Source organism: Pseudophryne corroboree, chromosome 4 (assembly GCF_028390025.1).
Source record: "Pseudophryne corroboree isolate aPseCor3 chromosome 4, aPseCor3.hap2, whole genome shotgun sequence".
In the NCBI taxonomy this organism is placed as follows: domain Eukaryota; kingdom Metazoa; phylum Chordata; class Amphibia; order Anura; family Myobatrachidae; genus Pseudophryne; species Pseudophryne corroboree.
In genome coordinates this window covers 870,071,017-870,094,871 of record NC_086447.1, presented here as the reverse complement: position 1 = coordinate 870,094,871, position 23,855 = coordinate 870,071,017, and the positions used below count along the sequence as shown (strand labels likewise).

At 45.2% G+C, this 23,855-nt stretch overlaps 2 protein-coding genes across 2 annotated transcripts in view; both read left to right on the top strand.

The window, feature by feature from the left end:
- LOC134911017 (formin-2-like) overlaps positions 1-11,869 on the top strand; it is a 110,188-nt gene extending 98,319 nt beyond the window's left edge. Inside the window, exons 4-5 of the mRNA XM_063919410.1 lie at positions 5,652-5,844; positions 11,780-11,869. Of these exons, the coding sequence (XP_063775480.1) occupies positions 5,652-5,797 (146 nt within the window). The 3' untranslated portion in view covers positions 5,798-5,844; positions 11,780-11,869. The remainder of the gene's footprint in view (positions 1-5,651; positions 5,845-11,779) is intronic.
- A 2-nt stretch (positions 11,870-11,871) lies between these two features.
- LOC134910571 (zinc finger protein 318-like) lies at positions 11,872-21,672 on the top strand. Its single transcript, XM_063918763.1, has 7 exons — positions 11,872-13,258; positions 16,023-16,122; positions 16,261-16,502; positions 16,759-17,439; positions 17,619-17,703; positions 17,805-17,923; positions 18,384-21,672. The coding sequence occupies exons 1-7, from the start codon at positions 11,963-11,965 to the stop codon at positions 20,790-20,792; spliced, it is 4,932 nt and encodes a 1,643-aa protein (XP_063774833.1). The 5' UTR covers positions 11,872-11,962; the 3' UTR covers positions 20,793-21,672.
- The last annotated feature ends 2,183 nt before the right edge of the window (positions 21,673-23,855 follow it).

Here is a 23,855-nt window from a genome sequence, read left to right as displayed (position 1 = left end):
CCTCCTCACAGAGCCGGAAGAGAGAAGCCGGGTGAGTATGAGAAGTAAGAAGACATGACAAGCGGCAGAAGACTTTGTTTCTTCACTGAGGTAACGCACAGCACTGCAGCTGTGCGCCATTGCTCCCATACACCTCACACTGAGCGGTCACTGTAAGGGCGCAGGGGGGTGCGCCCTGGGCAGCAATAGGGACTTATCTGGTATAAATAACTTATATACAGCTGGGCACTGTATATAAGACGAGCCCCCGCCAGTTTTTGAAAATTTCGAGCGAGACAGAAGCCCGCCAACGAGGGGGCGGGACTTCTCCCTCAGCACTCACCAGCGCCATTTTCTCCACAGCGCAGCGCTGAGAGGAAGCTCCCTGGACTCTCCCCTGCTTATCCACGGATCAGAAGGTTTAAAGGAGGGAGGGGGTCACATAATTGGCGTTTTTCTCTGATATGTATACATTGCTATCAGGGTAAACATTTTATTGGTGTGTTTTTCCTGGGTTTTTATAGCGCTGGGTGTGTGCTGGCATACTCTCTCTCTGTCTCTCCAAAGGGCCTTCTGGGGGAACTATCTTCAGATAAGAGGATTCCCTGTGTGTGGTGTGTCTGTACGCGTGTGTCGGCATGTCTGAGGTGGAAGGCTCTCCTAGGGAGGAGGTTGGAGCAAATGATTGAAGTGTCTCTGTCGGCAACGCCGACACCGGACTGGATGGATATGTGGAATGTTTTAAGCGCTAATGTAAATTTATTAAATAAAAGGTTGGATAAAACTGAGGCAAAGGTGCATGCAGGGTATCAACCCCAGCCTACCCCTATGTCACAGGTATCTTCGGGGTCTCAGAAGCGCCCACTATCACAACTAGTTGACACAGATACCGACACAGATTCTGATTCTAGTGTCGACTACGATGATGCAAAGTTACAGCCAAAGTTGGCTAAAAGTATTCAATATATGATTATTGTCGTGAAAGATGTTTTGCATATCACGGAGGAACCTCCTGTCCCAGACACGAGGGTCCTTATGTATAAGGGAAAGAAGCCTGAGGTAACCTTTCCCCCTTCTGTCGAGCGGAACGAGTTATTTGAAAATGCTTGGGAATCTCCAGACAAGAAACTGCAGATTTCCAAGAGGATTCTTATGGCGCATCCTTTCCCAAAAAAAAGATAGCGTTGCCATCCCAGGATATGGCTACCCTCAGGGATCCTGCGGAGCGCAAATTGGAAGCTACTCTAAAGTCTGTTTACACACATTCTGGTACCTTACTCAGACCGGCGATAGCCTCGGCTTGGGTTTGTAGCGCTGTAGCAGCGTGGACTGATAGCTTATCGGCAGGACTTGATACCCTGGATAAGGATACAGATCTGTTGACCTTAGGACATATTAAAGATGCTGTCTTATATATGAGAGATGCTCAAAGGGACATTGGCATACTGGGTTCTAGGGTCAACGCTATGTCGATCTCTGCTAGGCGTGTCCTGTGGACCCGACAATGGACAGGTGATGCCGACTCAAAGCGGCACATGGAGGTTTTACCGTACAAGGGTGAGGAATTGTTTGGGGAAGGTCTCTCGGACCTGGTCTCCATGGCTACGGAGGGTAAATCAAATGTCTTGCCTTTTATTCCTTCACAGCCTAAGAAAGCACAACATTATCAGATGCAGTCCTTCGGCCACCGAGAAACAAGGGAGTACGAGGTGCGTCCTTTCTTGCCAGAGGTAAGGGCAGAGGGAAAAAGCTGCCGACCACAACTAGTTCACAGGAACAGAAGTCCTCCCCGGCCTCTGCGAAGTCCACCGCATGACGCTGGGGCTCCTCTACGGGAGTTCGCCCCAGTGGGGGCACGTCTTCGTCTTTTCAGCCACATCTGGGTTCTCACAGGTGGATCCCCTGGGCAGTAGAAATTGTTTCCCAGGGTTACAAGATGGAATTCGAAGAGGTGCCTCCTCGCCGGTTTTTAAAATCGGCTCTACCATCTTCCCTCCTGGAAAGGGAGGTAGTCTTAAATGCAATTCACAAGTTGTGTCTTCATCAGGTGGTGGTAAAGGTTCCACTACTCCAACAGGGGAAAGGTTATTACTCAACCCTGTTTGTATTCCCGAAGCCGGACGGCTCGGTCAGACCCATTTTAAATGTAAAATCCCTGAACCTATACCTGCAAAGGTTCAAATTCAAGATGGAATCGCTCAGGGCGGTCATCGCCAGCCTGGAAGGGGGGATTTTATGGTTTCCCTGGACATAAAGGATGCATACCTTCATGTCCCCATATATCCGCCTCATCAGGCATTCCTAAGATTTGCGGTACAGGATTGTAATTTCCAATTTCAGACGTTGCCGTTTGGGCTTTCCACAGCCCGAGGATTTTCACCAAGGTAATGGCGGAAATTATGGTGCTCCTGCGAAAGCAGGGTGTCACAATTATCCCGTACTTGGACGATCTCATAAAAGCGAGATCGCAGGAACAGTTGTTGAAGAGCGTGTCGCTTTCACTGGAGGTGCTACAGCAACACGGCTGGGTTCTAAATCTCCCGAAGTCGCAGTTAGTTCCTACGACTCGTCTACCCTTCTTGGGTATGATTCTGGATACAGACCAGAAAAGGGTATATCTTCCGACAGAAAAGGCCCAGGAACTCAGGACTCTGGTCGGGAATCTCTTGAAGCCGAAGCAGGTGTCAGTTCATCACTGCATGCGGGTCCTAGGGAAAATGGTGGCATCTTACGAGGCCATTCTCTTCGGCAGGTTCCATGCGAGAACCTTCCAATGGGACCTACTGGACAAGTGGTCCGGGTTGCATCTACAGATGCGTCAGTTGATCTCCCTGTCACCCAGGACCAGGGTGTCTCTGCTGTGGTGGCTGCAAAGTGCTCATCTTCTAGAGGGTGCTGGTTCGGCATCCAGGACTGGATTCTGGTGACCACGAACGCGAGCCTTTGGGGTTGGGGAGCAGTCACACAAGGAAAAAGCTTCCAAGGTCTTTGGTCAAGAGACTTGTCTTCACATCAACATTCTGGAGCTGAGAGCCATATACAACGCCCTTCGTCAAGCGGAGTCCTTGCTTCGCGATATACCAGGTCAGACAACATAACCGCAGTGGCTCATGTAAACCGCCAGGGAGGGACAAAGAGCAGGGCGGCAATGGCGGAAGCCACCAGGATTCTTCGCTGGGCGGAAAATCATGTAAGCGCTCTGTCGGCGGTCTTCATCCAGGGGGTGGACAACTGGGAAGCAGACTTCCTCAGCCGACACGACCTGCATCCAGGAGAGTGGGGACTTCATCGGGAAGTCTTAGCACAGATTGCAAGTCAGGGGGGACTGCCACAGATAGACATGATGGCATCCCGCCTCAACAAAAAGCTACACCGGTATTGCGCCAGGTCAAGAGACCCTCAGGCGGTGGCTGTGGACGCCCTACAGACACCGTGGGTGTTCCAGTCGGTCTATGTGTTTCCTCCTCTTCCTCTCATTCCCAAGGTGTTGAGGATAATAATAAGAGGAGTGCGGACGATTCTCATTGTTCCAGATTGGTCACAAAGGGCCTGGTATCCGGATCTGCAAGAAATGCTCACAGAAGATCCGTGGCCTCTTCCCCTATGACAGGACCTGTTACTACAGGGGCCCTGCCTGTTCCAAGACTTACCGCGGCTGCGTTTGACGGCATGGTGGTTGAACGCCGGATCCTAGCTGAAAAGGGCATTCCGGATGCGGTCATTCCTACTCTGATTAAGACTAGGAAGGACGTGACAGCTAAGCATTATCACTGCATATGGCGAAAGTATGTTTCTTGGTGTAAGGCCAGGAAAGCTCCTACGGAAGATTTCCACCTGGGCCGTTTCCTTCACTTCCTTCAAACAGGAGTGAATTTGGGCCTGAAGTTGGGCACCATTAAGGTTCAGATTTCGGCCCTATACATTTTCTTTCAAGAGAAATTGGCTTCTCTCCCAGAAGTACAGACTTTTGTGAAGGGAGTGCTGCATATTCAGCCTCCTTTTGTACCTCCAGTGGCGCCTTGGGACCTTAACTTGGTGTTGAGTTTCCTTAAGTCGCACCGGTTTGAACCGCTGGAATCGGAGTTAAAATATCTCACCTGGAAGGTGGTCATGTTGTTAGCCTTGGCTTCGGCTAGGCGAGTATCAGAATTGGCGGCTTTGTCTCATAAAAGCCCCTATCTGGTTTTCCATGTCGATAGAGCGGAGTTGCGGACCCGTCCTCCATTCCTGCCTAAGGTGGTTTCATCCTTTCATATGAACCAGCCTATTGTGGTGCCTGTGGCTACGAGTGACTTGGAGGACTCCAAGTCCCTTGATGTGGTCAGGGCTTTGAAAATTTACGTGGCCAGAACGGCTAGAGTCAGAAAAACAGAATCACTGTCTGTCCTGTATGCTGCCAACAGGCTTGGCGCTCCTGCTTCAAAACAGACTATTGCCCACTGGATTTGTAACACCATAAAGCAGGCTCATTCTACGGCTTGATTGCCATTGCCTAAATCGGTTAAGGCCCATTCCACTAGGAAGGTGGGCTCTTCTTGGGCGGCTGCCCGAGGGGTCTCGGCATTACAGCTGTGCCGAGCTGCTACTTGGTCAGGTTCAAACACGTTTGCTAAGTTCTACAAGTTTGATACCCTGGCTGAGGAGTACCTCTTGTTTGCTCAATCGGTGCTGCAGAGTCATCCGAACTCTCCCGCCCGTTTGGGAGCTTTGGTATAATCCCCATGGTCCTTACGGAGTCCCCAGCATCCTCTAGGACATTAGTGAAAATAAGATTTTAAACCTACCGGTAAATCTTTTTCACGTAGTCCATAGGGGATGCTGGGTGCCCGTCCCAAGTGCGTACTACTTCTGCGAGACTTGTATATAGTTTTACTTACATAAAGGTTATGTTATAGTTTCATCGGTCTTGTGCCGATGCTAAGTTGTTTCATACTGTTGACTGGTTCTTGTGTTCCAAGTTATACGGTGTGTTTGGTGTGTGCTGGTATGAATCTTGCCCTTGTATTGCTAAAATCCTTCCCTTGTACTGTCCATCTCCTTTGGGCACAGTTTCTCTAACTGAGGTCTGGAGGAGGGGCATAGAGTGAGGAGCCAGTGCACACCCATAGTCTAAAGTCTTTTCTTAGTGCCCATGTCTCCTGCGGAGCCCGTCTATCCCCATGGTCCTTACGGAGTCCCCAGCATCCTCTACGGACTACGTGAAAAATATTTACTGGTAGGTTTAAAATCTTATTTTTGAAGGGTAAGGAGAGCAAGTGAAGTATCTGGTGGAGAGGGGAGGCAGAAGCAATATGTTTTGGAGGATGAGCTGAGCAGAATCATTGAAGATAGTTGTAGGGTATATAGGAGGCCAGATAAAAGGACGTTGCAGTAGTCCAGACCAGTGAGTGGTGAGGGTCTTGGTTGCCTCTAGGGTGAGAGAGGGTCTGCTCCTGGAGATATTCCAAAGGGGGAAACAGCAAGACTAGGAGAGGGATTGAATGTGTGGTTGGGGTCAAGGATATCTCCAGTGGACTTGCTGGATAGATGAGATGGGTGATGGTTAGTGAAATCATGGGATGAGAGCGAGGCAACATGATCCACTCAGTCATAGACAGGTGAGGTTGCCTGATACTGTAACTCCAACAACTACATAGTAACAGTATTAGTCCTTCTCTTTTGTATTGTTTCAGATCTGCATCTAGCCATGACTCGATATCAAGTATCTACAAGAGTTCTGGTGACTCTCGCCCTATCTCTGGATACCCCTATTCCGTTACAAGCCTCCAGGCTAGAAGACCAGATGAACCACTGCCCATGCCAAAAAAGTCCATTCTAAAGAAACGTACTGAACCGGAGGCCATGCGCAATGACCAGTCTCCTCGGGTAGGTCCTCAGTCCCATGCTTCTTCCTCTATAACTGGACCCCACTGCTCATGTTGTTAATCTACTTTTCTCTTACGTCCTAGGGGATACTGGGAATTCATTTAGTACCATGGGGTATAGAGGGGTCCACTAGGAGCCATGGGCACTATAGAAGTTTGATTAGGTGTTCTGGCTCCTCCCTCTATGCCCCTCCTACCAGACTCCGTTTAGAAAATGTTCCCGGAGGTGACTGTCACGTCTCTGGAAGCTCCTGAAGAGTTTTCTGCATTTATTTTCTAAGATTGTTATTTTCAGGCAGGACTGTATGGCACCAGCCTGCCTGCTTTGTGGGACTTAGGGTGGGGGAACGGCCCAACCTCTCTCAGGTTTAATGGTCCCGTTCCCCGCTGACAGGACGCTAGCTCCTGAGGGCGCTATTCGCAAGCCGTACCACAGCGAGCGTACATTCCTGCAGCATATCGCCACCCCTAACAGAGCCTGAAGAGTGGTGAGTACTTAGCCGTCGTCCCGGTTAGCGGGTCGCCGGCCATTATGGCGGCATGAGGGTACAGAGACGCACTGCTTCTACACAGGGTGGACTGAGTCTCCCGACTGAGTACGGACTCGGACGCTAAACTGCGAACACCGTACCCAGACTGACATCAAAGCTATAAAAGGAGTCTGTCTCCATTTTATGCATATAGATGTACAGCCAGTTTAAAGAAGAGCAGGAAGGCCGCGGGGCTTCACTATGATCAGATCCAGCAGCTCACAGGTGCCATTTTCCCTACTGCAGCTGACAGCAGACACTTGACAGGTACGCGCAGCTCCTCCGGAGAGACTCCAGATTACCTCGGCGATACCAGGGGGTCATAGTGTTGGAGGGGGGAGAGTGATTTATTAGTGTATTAAGTCCGTAATCTAGGTACTTACTCTACGACCCGGCTAAACTTGGCATTAGCAATTAGGGCGCCTTGTGCTGGTTCCATAATCTCTGTGTCTTTCTGGAAGAGCTCTTTGTGGGTTAATTGTGCATTTAACCTTTTCCTGTGTGTGTGTGTGTGTGCTGTCACTGTTACCGTATGTCAGGCAAAGAGTGTGTTTCATGTAAAGCAGTGTTCCTCTTCTCCAGGGGGTTCACTAGTGTGTACTCAGTGTAGTATCCCTAACCAGGCTAGTGGGTCTGAACCAGCATGGCTGGACTCCATTAGGGGAATGAGTTCCTCCATTTCTACTAAGTTATCTCGGAATGAGATAGAGATGCAGTACTTAACAGTCTATGACTGAGTTTATGAAAAAGGACTCCGTACCCAAACCAGCGTCTCAGTCCCCTGCCATTTGTCCACAAAAACTTACTTTGGCCCATATCCTACAGTCTGACTCTGATGATGAGGGGTCAGAAATGGGGGGTGGACTTAGAGGTGGGGGAGGGTACTCTGTTGCAGGGAATAGAATCTCTCTGAGAGGTTCTGAATATCCCTGAGAGTGAGGAATCTTATTTTAATATAAAAAATAAATCCTCAGCCACTTTTCTTGTGTCAAAGGAACTCAATACCCTGTTTGAAGAATTGTGGATTAATCCAGGTAGGGAATTTCAAATTCCTAAATGGTTGTCATCTTTTCTTTTTCAGAAGAAAGGAAAAAATGGGAGAATCCACCAGTAGTGGATACATCGGTCTCCAGGCTCTCACGGAAAATTGTATTGCCTGTCCCAGGTGCAGCCTCCCTAAAATACGCGGCTGCCCGCAAAATTGAGATTATGCTCAAATCTTTGTATACAGCTGCAGGGTTTGCCCATAGACCCACAATAGCATGTGGGTGGATCATGCGAGCCATTTCTAAATGGTCCGGTAACCTAATTGAGGGGTTAGATACCCTGCCTTAAGGGGAGATTATTTTGCTCTTGCAACATATACAGGACTCTGAACTTTGTTGGAAGCCATAAAGGAGATATGTTTGCTTAATGCACGCGCTACAGCTATGGCAGTGTCTGCACGCAGGGGTCTATGGCTACACCAGTGGACTGCGGATGCGGACTCCAGAAAAGGCGTGGAAGGCCTACCTTTCACAGGCGAAGCCTTGTTTGGAAATGAACTAGACAAATGGATCTCCAAAGCTACTGTGGGTAAGACCACATACCTACCTTCTGCAGCTCCCCCAGCTAGGAAGGTCTATTCAGGATCCAGCTTAGTCCTTTCGGACGGCCAAGTTTAGGGGCAAGGCCAGAGGTTCCTCTACCGCCGCCAGAGGTGCTAGAGGTAAACCATGGAAACCAGCTACTGTTCACAGGAACAGAGTTCAGGCTCTGCTTCCTCAAAACCTTCCACATGATGGTGGACCGCAATTCCTGGAAGACTGTCAAGTGGGAGCTTGGCTAAACTTCTTCAGTCACATCTGGACAAGATTGTGCCACGATCCCTGGGTCATAGACTTTATATCCCAGGGCTACAGACTGGAGTTTCAGGAGCTCCCACCTCACAGATTCTTCAAATCAGGCTTACCAGTTTCACTTTACAACATGCCATTCAAAATCTGGTACAGGCTCAGGTCATTGTTCCAGTTCCACCTCATCTGCAAAACAAGGGGTACTATTGCAACTTGTTTGTAGTACCGAAACCGGACGGTTCGGTAAGACCGACTTTTTAATCTCAAGTCGTTGAACTCGTACTTACGAGTGTTCAAATTCAAGATGGAGTCTCTGAGAGCGGTGATCTCAGGTCTGGAGGAGGGGGAATTCCTAGTGTTTCTGCGTACCATCACATTCCGATCTGGCCGCCTCATCAGGTTTATCTACGGTTTGCACTGCAGGACTGTCACTACCAGTTCCAGGCCCTGCCATTTGGTCTCTCCACGGCACCGATGGTGTTCACCAAAGTGATGGCAAAGATAATGTTTCTACTCTGCAAGCAGGGAGTGAACATAATTCCGTACCTGGACGATCTTCTGATAAAGGCATCGTCCAGGGAACAGTTGTTGGAGAACAGTGGCCTCTCAACCAGACTACTCCCGGATCACGGGTGGATTCCGAATTTACCAAAATCTCACCTAGAATCAACGCAGAGGCTTCCTTTCCTGGGTATGATACTGGACACAGCCTCAGAATGTATTCCTTCCGTTGAAAAAGGCGATGGTAATCCAGTCGATTGTTCGGGCTGTCCTGAAGCCGACCCGGATCTTGGTGCATCTCTGCATACGCCTTCTGGGGAAAATGGTGGCCTCTTGTGAGGAGATTCCGTACAGAAGGTTTCATGCAAGGCCCTTCCTGCTGGATCTGTTGGACAAATGGTCTGGATCGCATATTCACATGCACCAGAGGATTCGTCTGTTGCAAAAAGCCAGGATCTTCCTCCTGTGGTGGCTACAAACTTCTCACCTAGTCGAGGTTTTGGATTCTGCTAATCACAGACGCAAGCCTCAGAGGTTGTGGCGCAGTCACAAATGGGGTGCAGTATCAGGGAAGATGGTCAAGTCAGGAAGTCATACTTCCAATAAACATCCTGTATCAGGCTATTCAAGTCGTACAATGTGACGGCAGTGACGTGCATAAACCGACAGGGCGGAACAAAAAGCAGAGCAGTAATGTCAGAGGTGTCAAGAATCCTCCTCTGGGTGAAAAACACGCCGTGGCATTGTCTGCGATCTTCATTTTGGGAATAGACAACTGGGAAGCAGACTTAGCAGTCACGACTTGCACCCGGGGGAATGGGGCCATCACTCGGAGGTGTTCAAGTGGTTGACGCGTCAGTGGTGATATCCACAAATAGCCATGATGGCCCTTTCGCCTCAACAAGAATCTCGGGCGATATTGTTCCAGGTCAAGAGACCCACAAGAAGTGGTGGCAGATGCTCTGACAACTCCGTGGGTCTACCAGTTGGTGTACGTGTAAACTCACACTTCCTCTGATCCCAAGAATTCTAAAAAGAATAAAAAGGGAAAAGGTTCAAGCAATCCTCATTGCTCCCGACTGGCCGCGAAGGGCCTGGTATGAGGATCTTCGCGAGGATCTTCTGCAACAGGGCCCATTTGTCTATCAAGACTTACCGTGGCTACATTTAACAGCATGGAAGTTGAACAGCTGATTCTAGCCAGGAAGGGGATTCCTGACAAGGTCATCCCAACTATGATTCAATCCAGGAACGGGGTAACATCTCTAAACATTAACACAGTATCTGGAAGAAATATGTCTCTTGGTGTGAGAGCAGATAATTCTCTGCGGTAGAATTCCATCTGGGACATTTCCTGCTTTTTCTGCAGTCGGGAGTGGATGTGGGCCTACGTCTAGGCTCCATAAAAGTCCAGATTTCGGCCTTGTCTATTTTCTTTCAGAAACAATTGGCTTCTGTCCATGAGGTCCAGTTGTTCTAATCTCCCTTTGTGCCCCCCATGGCACTTTGGGATCTCAATTTGGTGCTGCAGTTTCTCCAATCGGACTGGTTTGAACCGTTACAGGAGGTAGACGTAAAGTATCTTACGTGTAAGACCGTCACACTGTTGGCCTCGACTTTGGCAAGACGTGTGTTGGAGTTGGGGGCGTTGTCTTACAAGAACCCTACCTAATTTTCCATGAGGGCACAGCTGAACTCAGGTCTCGTCAGCAATATCTTCCTAAGGTGGTGTCCGCGTTTCACATAAACCAACCTATTGTGGTTACGGACACCTCTGCTACTTCAAAGTCTTTGGATGTTGTGAGGGCTTTGAAGGTGTATGTGAAAAGAACAGCTCGTCACAGGAAATCGGACTCTCTGTTCGTTCTCCTATGATTCCAATAATATTGGGTGTCCTGCTTCAAAGCACTCCATTGCACGCTGGATCAGTCTCACTATCCAGCATGCTTATTCCACGGCAGGCTTTCCGGTTCCTAAATCTGTACAGGCTCACTCTACTAGGTCGGTGGGTTCTTCTTGGGCTGCCCGGGGTGTCTCCGCTTTACAGCTCTGCCGAGCAGCTACTTGGTCTAGTTCGAACACGTTTGCTAAGTTCTACAAGTTCAATACTTTGGCCTCTGAGGACCTTCAGTTTGGTCATTCAGTTCTGCAGGAACCTCAGCACTCTACCACCCGGTTTGGGTGCTTTGGTACTTCCCCATGGCACTAAATGGTTTCCCAGCCAGTATACCCTCGGACGTAAGAGAAAATAGGATTGTAATTACCTACCGGTAAATCCTTTTCTCGTAGTCCATAGGGGATACTGGGTGCCCGCATGGTGCTTTGTTCTTCCTGCACGGTTACTTGGTTAAGTAATGTTGTTTGGTTCAGCTGTTGCTGTTCCTGTTTACAAGTTTTGGTTAGCATGGCTTTTCTTTTTATGGTTGTGCCGGTTCAAAAACTTACCACTTTCCTTTTTCTAAATCCTGCTCTCAAAGTATGTCCGTCTCCTCGGGCACCGTTTCCCAGACTGAGTCTGGTAGGGGCATAGAGGGAGGAGCCAGCACACCTAATCAAACTTCGATAGTGGCCATGGCTCCTAGTGGACCTGTCTATACCCCATGATACTAAATGGATTCCCAGTATCCCCTATGGACTACGAGAAAAGGATTTACCGGTAGGTAATTCAAATCCTATTTAAGTATAACATTTGGGGGTATTCATGAAGCAGTGAAAAGAGTGGAGAAATGAGTCAGTGGAGAAGTTGCCCATGTCAGCCAATCAGCACTGAGGTAATATTTATCAAGTGCAGTCTATTAAATTATATATAACCGCTTACTGGTTGCCATGGCAACTTCTCCGCTGACTCATTTCTCCACTCTTTTCACTGTATCATGACTAGACCATTTAGTTAGCAAATGTAGATTTCTTACTGTACTGGAACATACCTCCATTTCTTCTTTAAAAGTATTCTTGACACTATCCTGAAAAATACTTGACACCAGCAATGGAGTGTCTGTCATCATGGTTATATTGCACATAGTTCTTCATGGTTCTGTTCACAGATGTTTTTTTTTCTCCGAAAAAACAGGTTGATAATTCAAGTAACAACGATCTAAAAGATTTCAAGTCCTCCCCAGCTCCAGTGAGAAGCAGTGACGTAGGCTCTAATAGTTCTACTAAGGACCCCGACCAGACTATCTTGCCACAAACCACAATCAGTCATAGGACACCAGGAAACCAGGAGCATGTTCCTATCCTTCCAGCACACAATATGGATAGCATTTCCAAAATCATATCTGAAATGAAAAGCAACTCTCCACTTGTAACTGGCAGTAACCCATCTCCTGCAACACCAATGGGCAGAACCTTGACCACAGCAAAACAGGGTGGCACACTTCAACATGACCATTCTGAGACCAAACTGCCTACAGGAAATGTCCCTAACAGTAGCCAGTTTTCCTCCTCTATGGGAGACTTCCTGCATATGTTTAACAAAAGTGCATGTGAAGCTCAGGGTGTTCCTTTCAATAATAAAAGACCCTTTCTAGAATGTAAGGAAGAAGTTAAAACACCAGATAATAATAATATAGCCAAATTATCCCCTCTCCCGTCAAAAGTAAATATTTCAAGCAAAACTCTGGATCAGAATCAAAAAAGTACATCAGAAATTGAAGATGAGGAAAGATTCTTGTATGGTGATGAAGATAATAAGAATGCCATTTCCAAGAAGGTGCCGTCTAGCCAAAATCCCTCTGTACCTGCACCTGCCGCTGCTCCCAACAAGCAGGAGTTTGAAAAGATCCATGATCTGCTGAAGACAATCGGTTTGGACATTGGCGTTGCAGAAATCGGAAATCTCGCCGTCCGAACTCGAGAACGGCTTCATGGAAAGAAATTTGTACCGAAGATGCTGCAAGCTCCTACAAAAGAGCTCCCACAGGGTGGGGCCAGCACCAGTCCTGCTGACCCCAAACTAAAAACCTCTAAGCCCCCTGTTAAAACAGGGAAGGATAAAGAACTTGCTGAACCACCAGCAAAGATAGAGAAAACCGCCAAGCCAGTTCAGCCGGTTGAAGAGCAGACGCCACCAGTACCCCAGAACACAGAACCTACCACCAAAGAGAAAGCGCCTCCACTAATAAAGAAGCCAGTCCCCAAAGAGCAGGCTGTACCATCACCCAAAGTCGAAATACCCGTGCAGCCACCCACCATTAGCCCTGTGCCGGAGCCAATGTCTCCTGCTCCCCAAATTCCCATGTATCCTACATACAGTCCCACATCAATGGTACCTGGGTATTCAATGCCGCCCCCACCGCCACCCCCAAGCTATAATCCCTACTCGCCCTATCCTACGTATTCTTCATCCAACTGGCCGATGTATCCACCAGTCCATATGCCTGCCTCTATGGCTTCTCCCCAAATCTACAACCCATGTAATTTACGGGTTATAGAAACCACTAAAGACGTTATCACAGATGATGCCAGACGATTAGTTGCTGTAGATGTAGAGGATAAACTACTGTCCAAACAGAGAGCCAATCTCCGAAGCGAAACTGAGAAGATCAAAGTAAGTCTCTTGCTGAATACTGAAGGGCCTTTATTTTTAACCATGTACATATGTCCCAACTGGTAAGATCCATTGTTCAGGTTGTACCCTGATGAATCGCCGCAGAGTAGAACTTGAATCTCCTGTAGTCTCTGCCTCAGCTTGTTGAGTAGGTGTACAAAAGAGATCTATTATAGACAGCAAGCTTAAATAATAAAGACTAGCATGTTGGGTGTGATACGGGATTCCGGCGCTCAGGATGCCTGCAGTCAGCATCCCAATACTGGATCTCATGACCGTGCTTCCTAAGGAACGTATGCCTAATCCTTACTCTTCCCTCCTGCAGCCTAACCCTAACTTCCCTGATATTTATTTTCGGTATGTGGGCTGGCAGAATTTCGACTTCTGTATTCTCCCTAGTCTTCTGTTTGCCAGCATCCTGTTAACTACAGTGCATCCGGAAAGTATTCACAGCGCTTCACATTTTTGTTACAGCCTTATTCCAAAATTTAATAAATAAATTTTTTCCCTCCAGATTCTACACAATACCCCATAATCGACGATGTGAAAAAAGTTTTTGTTGAGATTTTTGCAAGTTTATTAAAAAATAAATCACATGTACATAAGTATTCACAGCCTTTGCCGGATGCACTGTATATCCCATTATGGTAGTTACACTTGCTGTGCCAGTACCTCCAAACTGCAGTTTGCACAGAGCCTTTCTGCTACTTTAATACACTAATCAACCAACTGGAAGAATAAATAGTGGAGCAGCTGTAAGTAACAATTATCACAGATCATCTTAATAACAGCTGGTATACTGTACACTAACATTAAATTGGGTGTGCTGTTAAAACGGCTGTCCTTAACACTTGCCTGGCATGGTGGCATCAGATGCGACCATGCCTGCAAGTGCTTTATCTGACCTGGTCGCACAGGAGAGAGTTAGATTTGGGTGGGGTGTGTTCAAACTGATATCTAAATTGCAGTGTAAAAATAAAGCAGTAAGTATTTGCCCTGCACAGAAACAAAATAACCCACCCATATCGAGCTCTCTATGCACATGTTATATCTGCCACACCTGCAGTGCACATGGTTTTGCCCAACTGCTAACAAATTTGCTGCTGCAATCAACTCTGAATTACCCGCATAGTCCCGATGTCCTCTCATTCACTAATACTAATATAATTACAGAGTGAAGCAGTTCCACCCGGTAATTTCATGAAACACGCGGGTCCTTTTTCTGTGTGAAAGGATCAATCCGTGCTGTAATTCCCGGGACTTCGACCCAGGAATTTTCCAGGGTCGGAGACACGGGAATTATGACACAGGTTGACCCTTTCACGCAGACAAAATACCCGTGGTGTTCTGCAAATTACCGGGTCGAAATTTTTGACCCGGTAATTTGCATGTCTGTGTGAAAGGGGGGGTCAGGCAGGTCCCGGCAAAACGACCCGGCACTGAACTGCCAGGTAATTGCCGCGGCTTTCAGACTTCTCTGTCTGAAAAGGGTATAAGAAAGATAAACCAAGCTCTATTTGTAAACATTATTATTATTTTTTTATTTTTTTATAATTATTTCTAAAAATGGCCATTACTGACATTCTATTGGTTAGACTATGATATGACATTTCACTGTTACACACTTTTTTTTGTTGTCTGCAGTATCTTCCAAGATGTTTGACCATCTTTCTCACACCTCCTCTTCACGTTTTTGTTTAAAGAAAAAAAATCTTCCCTTGTTCCCTCTCCTTGTTGATGTACTTACTTTTAGGAAGGTAGAATGGAGAAATCTCCAACCCTCCAGAGGACACTGTTTACGCACTTTGAAGTAGGGATGGCCATCAGTAGGTTAGCCTTCGATGGTACCATTGATGGATAAACCTCGATGGTGTAAAACCATCTATCGATGGTACCCTTTGCATTACTGTTAACTGAATTGAAAGCCAATCAAAGCCTGGGGGCGTGGCTTAATGGGTGTCAGGGGGCGTGGTTAAGCTCAGTGCCCTGACACTATTAGAAATAAAATAATATTCAGTAGCACTAAACCATTGATGGCGGGAAACCATCTGGTTCTCCCCCCCCCCCCATCGATGGTAAAAGTATTTGACATCAGTCATAGACCATTGATATTTTTGACTCATCGATGGTCGATCGCTATCCCTACTTTGAAGAGGGATCAAGTCTCCATAATATGCTATATAATGTATATTATTGCTTGTTTCAATGTGGTCTCCACTTATTTCCGATGACCTGTAAGGGGAGTGAGGGGAAAATAAGCAATGAACATCGCTAGACTCTTCTATTAACTCTCCCAAGGAGAATACAATTGCCCCGTATTTTGGGTGAATTTTTTTTTTAGATTGGTTTGTCATATGGTTTTTACTACTATTAGGGACACTGATGTTCATTGTAGAATGTTGGGTATTGCATGTAATTGAGGTAATTGTTAAACCCTATAAGCAAGTCTTCATGTTTCTGATCATCATATGATTTTTGTTTTGACTTTTACGTTGGTTTTAAACCACCTAGATCATGTTTAATTAGTGGTACAGTCCAGTGATATCTGTGACTTGTTGTGGGTGCTACTAACTGAAGAGGTTGCATCTCCAGCTTTTGTGCTAAATTCTAGGTAAGCGAAGCTAGACCGTTCTTTCTACATCATTACTGTGCTTTTGTCTGGTGTTGATCTGAACACTGGCCATAGGGCCCTATCTTGGTATATAATATGTAAAGATACATGCAAATTTGACATGAAGAAAAAAGACCCTGTCATTTATTGAAGGTCATGGTGGAGCTGTATGAGCTTAAGAAAGAGCATAAAGCCAAGAACGTGAACCTGCAGACACTGAGATCAAAGGTGGAGCAGCTACGGCTCCATCAAAGTGAGTGTTACCTGTCCATGTTTTATGAAACTGGAATGCATATGTTATGGGGTTGATAAATATATACTCTTACATCTCTTACTACCATAACGCAACCACCCATCGACTGTCCATGATGACTGTCTTTGTTTTTCCTAGTACTTCTGATGCAGAAGAAGCAAAAGGAGATGGATGGTCAGAAGGACCCTCTACTAGAAGAACTGAACTCTGTTATGTCGAGTGCCGAGAAGCAGATTACTTCCCTGTATGAAGAACTCGATGAAACAAAAGAGAAGTGGCAGAAGCTCATTAAGGTGGCAGAGATCCTAGGTGCCAGCCCAACTGAGTTAGCTGTGCCTAGAAAATGGGCCCTGGGCCTTGCCTCTCCTGTGTTTTCAAGGGTGAGTGTTTCACAAAGCCCTTGTATCATGAGAATTGGCTTTGCTTCAGGAACAGTGAACTGAATTAAATAGTTGTATTTCATGAGCCCAAATTTTAATATAATAGTAGCACAAGTGAAGCTACTCTTTGGCCAGTAGCTCCATTTGTGTTCTCCGATTTAAATGTGTGCCATTTATGCATTTCTTATGATTGATCATTTTCCGCTATGTGTTACATGTCCATTCTCTGCTTAGACATGTTTTCTTTCTTACCCAGGGTACTGATAGTGAGTTAAAAGCGAGTATTGACTCCAAGGCTAAGACTAAATTGAAGAGCAGCAGTGACCCAGTGTCTAAGAGTGACAAACACAAAAGAGGCTCAAAACCTGGTTCTGACAGTAAATCAGGGGCAGTCCACTCATCTGCAAGTTCTTCAGACTTATCCAGCAGTACTGTGAAGTCAGACAGAGATTTCAAGCATAGAAGCACCCCGCCGAAATCAGGCTCTGAGTTGCATAGAAGCACCCCGCCGAAATCAGGCTCTGAGTTGCATAGAAGCACCCCGCCGAAATCAGGCTCTGAGTTGCATAGAAGCACCCCGCCGAAATCAGGCTCTGAGTTGCATAGAAGCACCCCTCCGAAATCAGGCTCTGAGTTGCATAGAACCACCCCGCCGAAATTAGGCTCTGAGTTGAAAGACCAATCGGAGGCCAGACCATCTTGCTCCTCGAAGACCGATGATGGTTTAATGTCGCGAGACAAGTCCAGGTCGAAAAGCCCAAGGCCCAGTGCACCGCCTTCCAAGACGTCCCCTAAGCGCGAGGAACCAGAACCCGTTAATAAAAGTGAAATATTTGAATATTATGATTGTGGTGGACATTGGTGTGAGGACTGCAACAGTATCTTCATGACTCTGCCGGAGTTCCTCCTGCACTTGCATGATAAAAAGCACTCTCAGGTATGGCATTAAAAATAGGCTCCTATGACTTAATAATTATGGGTGCTCTTAATCATAATTGTCGCTGAGGAATGAGGTGGTTCAGGTATCTGTGTAGAGCTAGTAGTTTATTACCTCTTCTCATGTAAGTAGACCTGGCCATAGATATGTAACATTAATTCCCCTTTCTATTTAAATAGAACTCGAAAGAGCAGAAAAAGCCCTGGGATAAAAATAAAGCTGAAAATTCCGTTCGGAAACAGAAAGTGAATTTTCCCCTGAGAGGTGAGACTTTCCTCCTTACGTTGGCTTGGAGATCATCTTGAGGGGGTGGGGGGCATCTTGAATGTTCTCTTACTTGCCCGTTCTGCTCTCACATGTTGCAGGTCCTGAGTTCATGGTCCCAACTTATGGATACTACTGTGAACTATGTGAAGAAGTCTTTCCAGATTACAAGACTGCTGGGGAGCATCTCAAAGCTTATGCACACAATGCACAGTACAAGGTTTGTCTTTCCAAAATGTCTCCTTTAAACAGGATGCTTTCTTTGAGGTTAAGGGAAGTGCTAAGTCTCTGCTATAGTTCATGAGTGTCCTGGATATATATGTTGTCAATGTCTGCCTAGAGGGCTTGGCTATGATAACCTGCCCTAATTAAATTCTCCCCACATAAATAGATTCTAAACTTTAAAAATTGTGCGTTTTATAGAAAAGCATTACTGACCCTTTCCCATTTTTGAAGACCTGCGGATGGCTTTACATTGTATGATTCCGCTAAAAAGCTCTTCTACAGACTTTATGTTGTTCTTGTCTTAAGCAGCGAGAGGCCTACGTATAACAGACATAATTAAATGAAGAATAGTTTCCAAGTAAAGACTAATGCCTTTCTGATAAATATAAAACTGTTGCAATGTTAATTTCTTGTTATTAAATTAATTTGAATTTTTTTTTTTGTGTGGTCTCCAGAAACACATGAATGTGAACAGCAGTTATGAAATAGAGCGTCGTGAGAGGAAGAAAGAAGGCTTGTTAGCTGCTCAGGAGGAAGCTCGCAAACAGATGGAGCAAAAACGCAAAGCTACGGAGAAAAATGAGCCCCCCGAGCAGAACAAATCTAAGAAGGCGAAAAGAGAGGAACAGAACGAGGAAAGAAATGGCAAATGTAAATCATTTCCTTCACCAGCCAAGTCTGATAATAAAGGAAATACTACTCCAGATAAGGAGCCAGTTAAATCCTCTACTGTCGGGAAGTTTGTCTGGAAGACCTCAGAGAATAAAAGCCAAATTGTTAGTAGCGCATCAAAAATTGAGAGTGCTGCTAACAAGGATAAAGACGATGATGCAAAGGGTCATTCTGTGAAGGCAAAGGGGATTGAAATCAAATTATTGGGTAAGCCCAGTAATACACAAGGTAGTCCTCGAAATTCAACCCTCTCCTCCAACTCTTCTTCCTCCTCCATTAATTCTAGCACTTCAGCTATCTCCACATCCACCACAAGTTCCTCTACTGCTAATTCTACTTCTACAACTTTCACAACACAAACTAAAGTTCGACCCAATCTGCCAGGTCCTACCACCCACCGAAGAACTCCCTCCGTGGTTACAGTAAGCAAACCGGATCCTCTCGATACTTTCTTGTCTATAAAATCTTCAAGCACCTCATCAAAAGCTATTCCTATATTGAAAGGTAAACCACAACCAGTTTCCACAGTCCTAACAACAAAGGAGACCTCTAGCAGTGACAAAACGAACCAAGACAATACAGTCTTACTAACAATTAGGGAATTGGAGAAAATTAAGGAATTGGAGAAGAACAAGCAATTGGAATTGGAGAAGAACAAGCAATTGGAATTGGAGAAGAACAAGCAATTGGAATTGGAGAAGAACTTGGAATTGGAGAAGAACAAGCAATTGGAATTGGAGAAGAACAAGCAATTGGAATTGGAGAAAGCTCGAAAAGAGTGTTATGACATGCTGTTCAATAAAACGATAGTTACTGTTGGTCGTAATGCCGAGGCTAACAAAGGAAAAGAAACCGTAGCACCCACAAAACTGATGAGTTCCGTCTCTCGGAACAGTAGTGTCAATTCCAGCCCAAGTAATTCTGCCTCTTCTGCCAACCCTTCACATAAAGGTACCAGTAATCCCAGCATACTCTTACAAAAACCACGTTCTGTAACTGTCCAGCATGTGCAGGGTACAAAGTCTTCTAGTCAAACTTCTAGCAATGTGGCACCTGTCGAAACAAGTGACCCTCGAGGTAGCTGGACACCTGTCAAAATGGAGTCAACCAAAGCAGCAACCATTTCAAGTAGTTCAACAAACAGCACATCACAAGCTGAAAAAGGCAAGGATTGCAAAGCTTCCAATACGCCACTGGCTAGTAAGCCTGGGAACACCCATTCACAAGAGAAAGAAATAAAGATCATTTCACAAAAACCTGCAGAAACCAAGGCACCTAGTAAACCAGAACAGATTACTACCCAATTCACCTCTCTTTCAATGAACCCAGTGACTGGTAAACTGGAATATATTCCTTTGTATGAACAAATGATCAATAAGGAAACCACTGCCCTAAAACCATCAGAGAACAAGCCTGTTGCAACTACTGCTCCAGGTTTGAATCCAACTTCAGTGCCTGCTGTGAAGCCAAATCCCACTTACAATGCTACTGCCAAACTCAACCAAAAATTTAAAAGTGCACCTCTGTCTCTGCCATCTTCATTCTTTGGCCATGTACCAGATCTAGGGTATAAAGATATTAAAATATCATCTGCCAGAGCCCAGAACTCCAGTACTCAACCAGAGAATTCTGCAGCGGGTCAGCAGACCATTGAGAAGGAAAAGGTGACCACCAATTTGTCTGCTAAAATGAGTCCCGCTAAAGATCTGCAGCATGAACTGGACTCCTATTACATGCAAATAGCTACAGAAGACAATCCTGAAGACTTAACAACTTCTGAAGATCAAGAAATGGAAGCTCCACCAATTGTCTGCAGTGGTCCTGTCCAAATAAAAGTGGAAAATCCCCAAAAGACCATAAAACTAGAGAAGGCACAGCCTCACACGACTCCAGTTAAGCCTGTTGAATCTTGTGAAGATCTGGATGACTCTGACATGGCATGTGAAGTTCCTGATGTCACTTTGAGTGCTCTTAATGCCTCTAAGCAAAAACCCTTTGGTCAGAGCTTTGTGTCGTCCAGTTATGCATCATCGCAAGTCTATGGGACTGTGGCTAAGCAACCTATGCCTCTTCCATATGGAAAATCTATTGTGGATAAGGGTTATTCAAAGCCGGTACAAGAGAAGACCCCGCCTGTAACAGATTATCCCCAGGACGACTTGTCTGTATTAACCACATGTGATTCTGACTAAACATACATTCACCGCTAAAATGAACTGTAAAATAAATTGTAATAGTCTTGATTTATAGGGGGTACTTCCTCTACCATAAGAGGAGACCACGGCTCATTCTCCAGCTTCTACACAAACTATAAATATTGAGAAGGTCCCAGTCACGGCTAGCCCAGCCATTGCTTCCAGCAAAATGACTTGATTTTGTTATGTACTGCAGATTTGTTTTATGTTCGGAAACTGCTTTCGGCATTTAAATGTGTTCCAATTTTTCCATTGTTACCTTATGCAATTTGATTTTAAATTGTTGATTGTGCATCAAATTCTTGGTCAAGCACAGTCCTTTTGGCTTGTAATTTTTTTTATTTTTGTCTGAGAAGGGCATCTTTTCCATTTCAGATGTTTAGAAAGTGGTCTAAGCTAGATATGTCCCGGGACCAGAGATTTACGTAAGTACGTTCTCTACTAGGAAATGGCTCTGCATGGGGCAAGCTTACCTTAAATTTTCGAACTTGCTGTGTTGCAGTTCTGTAATTATTTGTTTTAGGATCACTGTTCTATATGCATACTTGTGTTTTAGATGTTTTTAGGTTGAGTTCATCCTGTGTTGCATAAGTGTTCCTCAGGCATCGTGGTATCCTGCAGAAAACTAAGTCGAGTAAGACCACTGATCCAACCATGAATAATTCCATACGTTGTTGCTGCCTTTTCGGAGAGAAACGCATGCAGTGACCCAGTGCAGTTCAGCTGCATGTTAAAAAGAGTGAAAGGAACACTATACTGGTCACACACATCCTGTGGTTGTAATACATTTCCTCTTAGCAGAATTCGTTTTTGTTTTGTTTAAACACAGTGTATGCTAACAATTATTTTTCAATAAAAGGTGATCATAAATAGTTAATCCCTTCTTTTTTTTTTTTTATCCAGTTTTAGTCAGTATTTCGACAAGTACAGCAACAAAGCTGTACAAGCTGAGTAAAACAAAAGCTTTGGTAAAGCTAGATCACAGGTTCTCAAATTCTGGGTCAGATGTAATAACCTGGAGAAGGCATAAGGAAGTGGTAAACCAGTGATAAGTGCAAGGTGATAAACACACCAGCCAATTGGCTGTAATATGCAGATTGTAAAGTGATAAACGCACCCGCCAGTCGGCTCCTAAATCACTTATCACTGGGTTTATCACTTGCTTATGCCGTCTTCAGGCTTAATACATCAGCCCCTCTGTCCTCAGGACCCTTCACAGTTTTTTTTATATTTTCAAAGTCCCCTGAGGATTTTTAAAATGTGATACACCGTGCAACTGCCACATGATCTGCCAAATGTGTACTGTGGGGTTCTGAGGAGCAAGTTTGAGAACCACTGAGCTAGAGGAATAGGACATGTCTATAATTTCTGTATTTCCTTTAATCATATCTGATGTTTTCACAGAGTTCATCTGAGATCGGTATCACGCATACAGCTCAGTCTTGCTGCCCGAGGCAGAGTCAGATTGACAGTATCCGTAATATGCCGTAACATGCCCACTAAACACCTTTTCTGTAATAACCTCAATCTTGATCAAGGAGAAGAGTTAGGGGCTGGATTGTTTTGTTCTGAGGAAAAAATACTGTATGAAGTGATTTGCCATGCTGTGCAAACGTGATTATTCTGAAGTTACTTTTATAGATCATGTATTTAATATAATAATAAACAGCTGTTTAATGCAGTCATCAGTGCCTGAAACTAGGCCGTCAAGAAGTCTTCAAACAGCCCATCGGTTCTATCATATTGGTTGGGCAACATACACATGATGGCTCCACCAATGATCTCATTAACTTCATCAAGAAGAACATATCCTGAATTTGGGGCTAGGAGAGCTACCAAGAAGCACTTTTCCGACTTTTGTGTTGGGACACATTCACAGTCCTGATGTCATTCTCACATCCACAGGAACGTGAAGCAGGGAGCCTAATTCATGTATAATTTCTAAAGGATGTTTGTAGACCCATTAGCCGTGTGTCCTCTTGTCTGCGAGTCGTGTGACGCTATGCTGTACTAACAATACCTCCAGACTTGCTGATTTTTATTTTTAAAAAATAAATTTCATACTCCGGTCTGCATACAATAATCTGCAATATAGAGTTGCAGGTGCCTTTGACGGAGTTTCTATGCAGTTCACCCCCCACTTGCATCTAATAGGATTGAACCCTGCGTGTGTCTCTATAAACATGTTAAACATCTGCTGTGTATGTGAGGATGAGTGTTGGTGTGCTGTGGAATTGCTGCTGAAGGAAGCGATACAGTAGATCAGTGGTTCTTGACTTCAGTCCTCGAGTACGGCCAACAGGACCATTGTTTCAGAATTTCTTTAATCATGTACAGGTGTGCATATTTTTTTTATTTTTTGCTGAGTCAGTAATTAGACAATCTTGAAAACATGACCTGTTAGGGATACATGATGATTGGAAGTAAGACATTAGTGTAGACGGGGAGCGATATTCTAGATATTTGCTATTCGTTCCCCTTTGTAAAGCTTGTACCACATTTGGGTTTACTTTCCTTTGTCTGTTACATATAACAAATATTGCTGTAAATATAATAAATATGTAAAGCAGTGGTACTCAACGCCAACCCTTAAGTTTTCCCAACAGGTCATGGTTTAAGGATTTTTGTCTGTGGATGCAAGTGCGATAATTACTGACCCAGCAAAACAGACGACCTCATCTTTGCAAGATTAAAGACATCCACAAAACGTGACCTGTTGGTGGTACTTGTCTGGATTTGAGAACCACTGATGAAGCGCTATCTGCTGACGTCTAATAGTATGCATTATATACGTTTCCATGTAGAGAATTCACGTCCGACTTGAAAATGTAACATGAAGCGGTTTTACAAAATGTCTTCTCCAAAACCTATTCCCTGGTGTATTACCAAGGTGAATTTATTCCTGATTCTGTAGGAACAAATATAAGATGCATTGTATATTCAAATTGGCTGGAACTTCGAAGCTTTGACTCACAGCACTTATAGGACAGGCTAAATGAAATAAATGTAGACAATTGTATAATGCTGCTGCACTCACTTAAACTGTTAACATACTGTATT

What these genes read in the sequence shown, in the direction of transcription:
- LOC134910571 (XM_063918763.1), top strand. Translation starts at nt 11,963, where the DNA reads ATGGATAGCATTTCCAAAATCATATCTGAAATGAAAAGCAACTCTCCA. An exon ending in GCGAAACTGAGAAGATCAAA is followed by an intron (nt 13,259 to 16,022) that starts GTAAGTCTCTTG and finishes CATTTATTGAAG; the next exon opens with GTCATGGTGGAGCTGTATGA. An exon ending in CCTCTCCTGTGTTTTCAAGG is followed by an intron (nt 16,503 to 16,758) that starts GTGAGTGTTTCA and finishes TTTCTTACCCAG; the next exon opens with GGTACTGATAGTGAGTTAAA.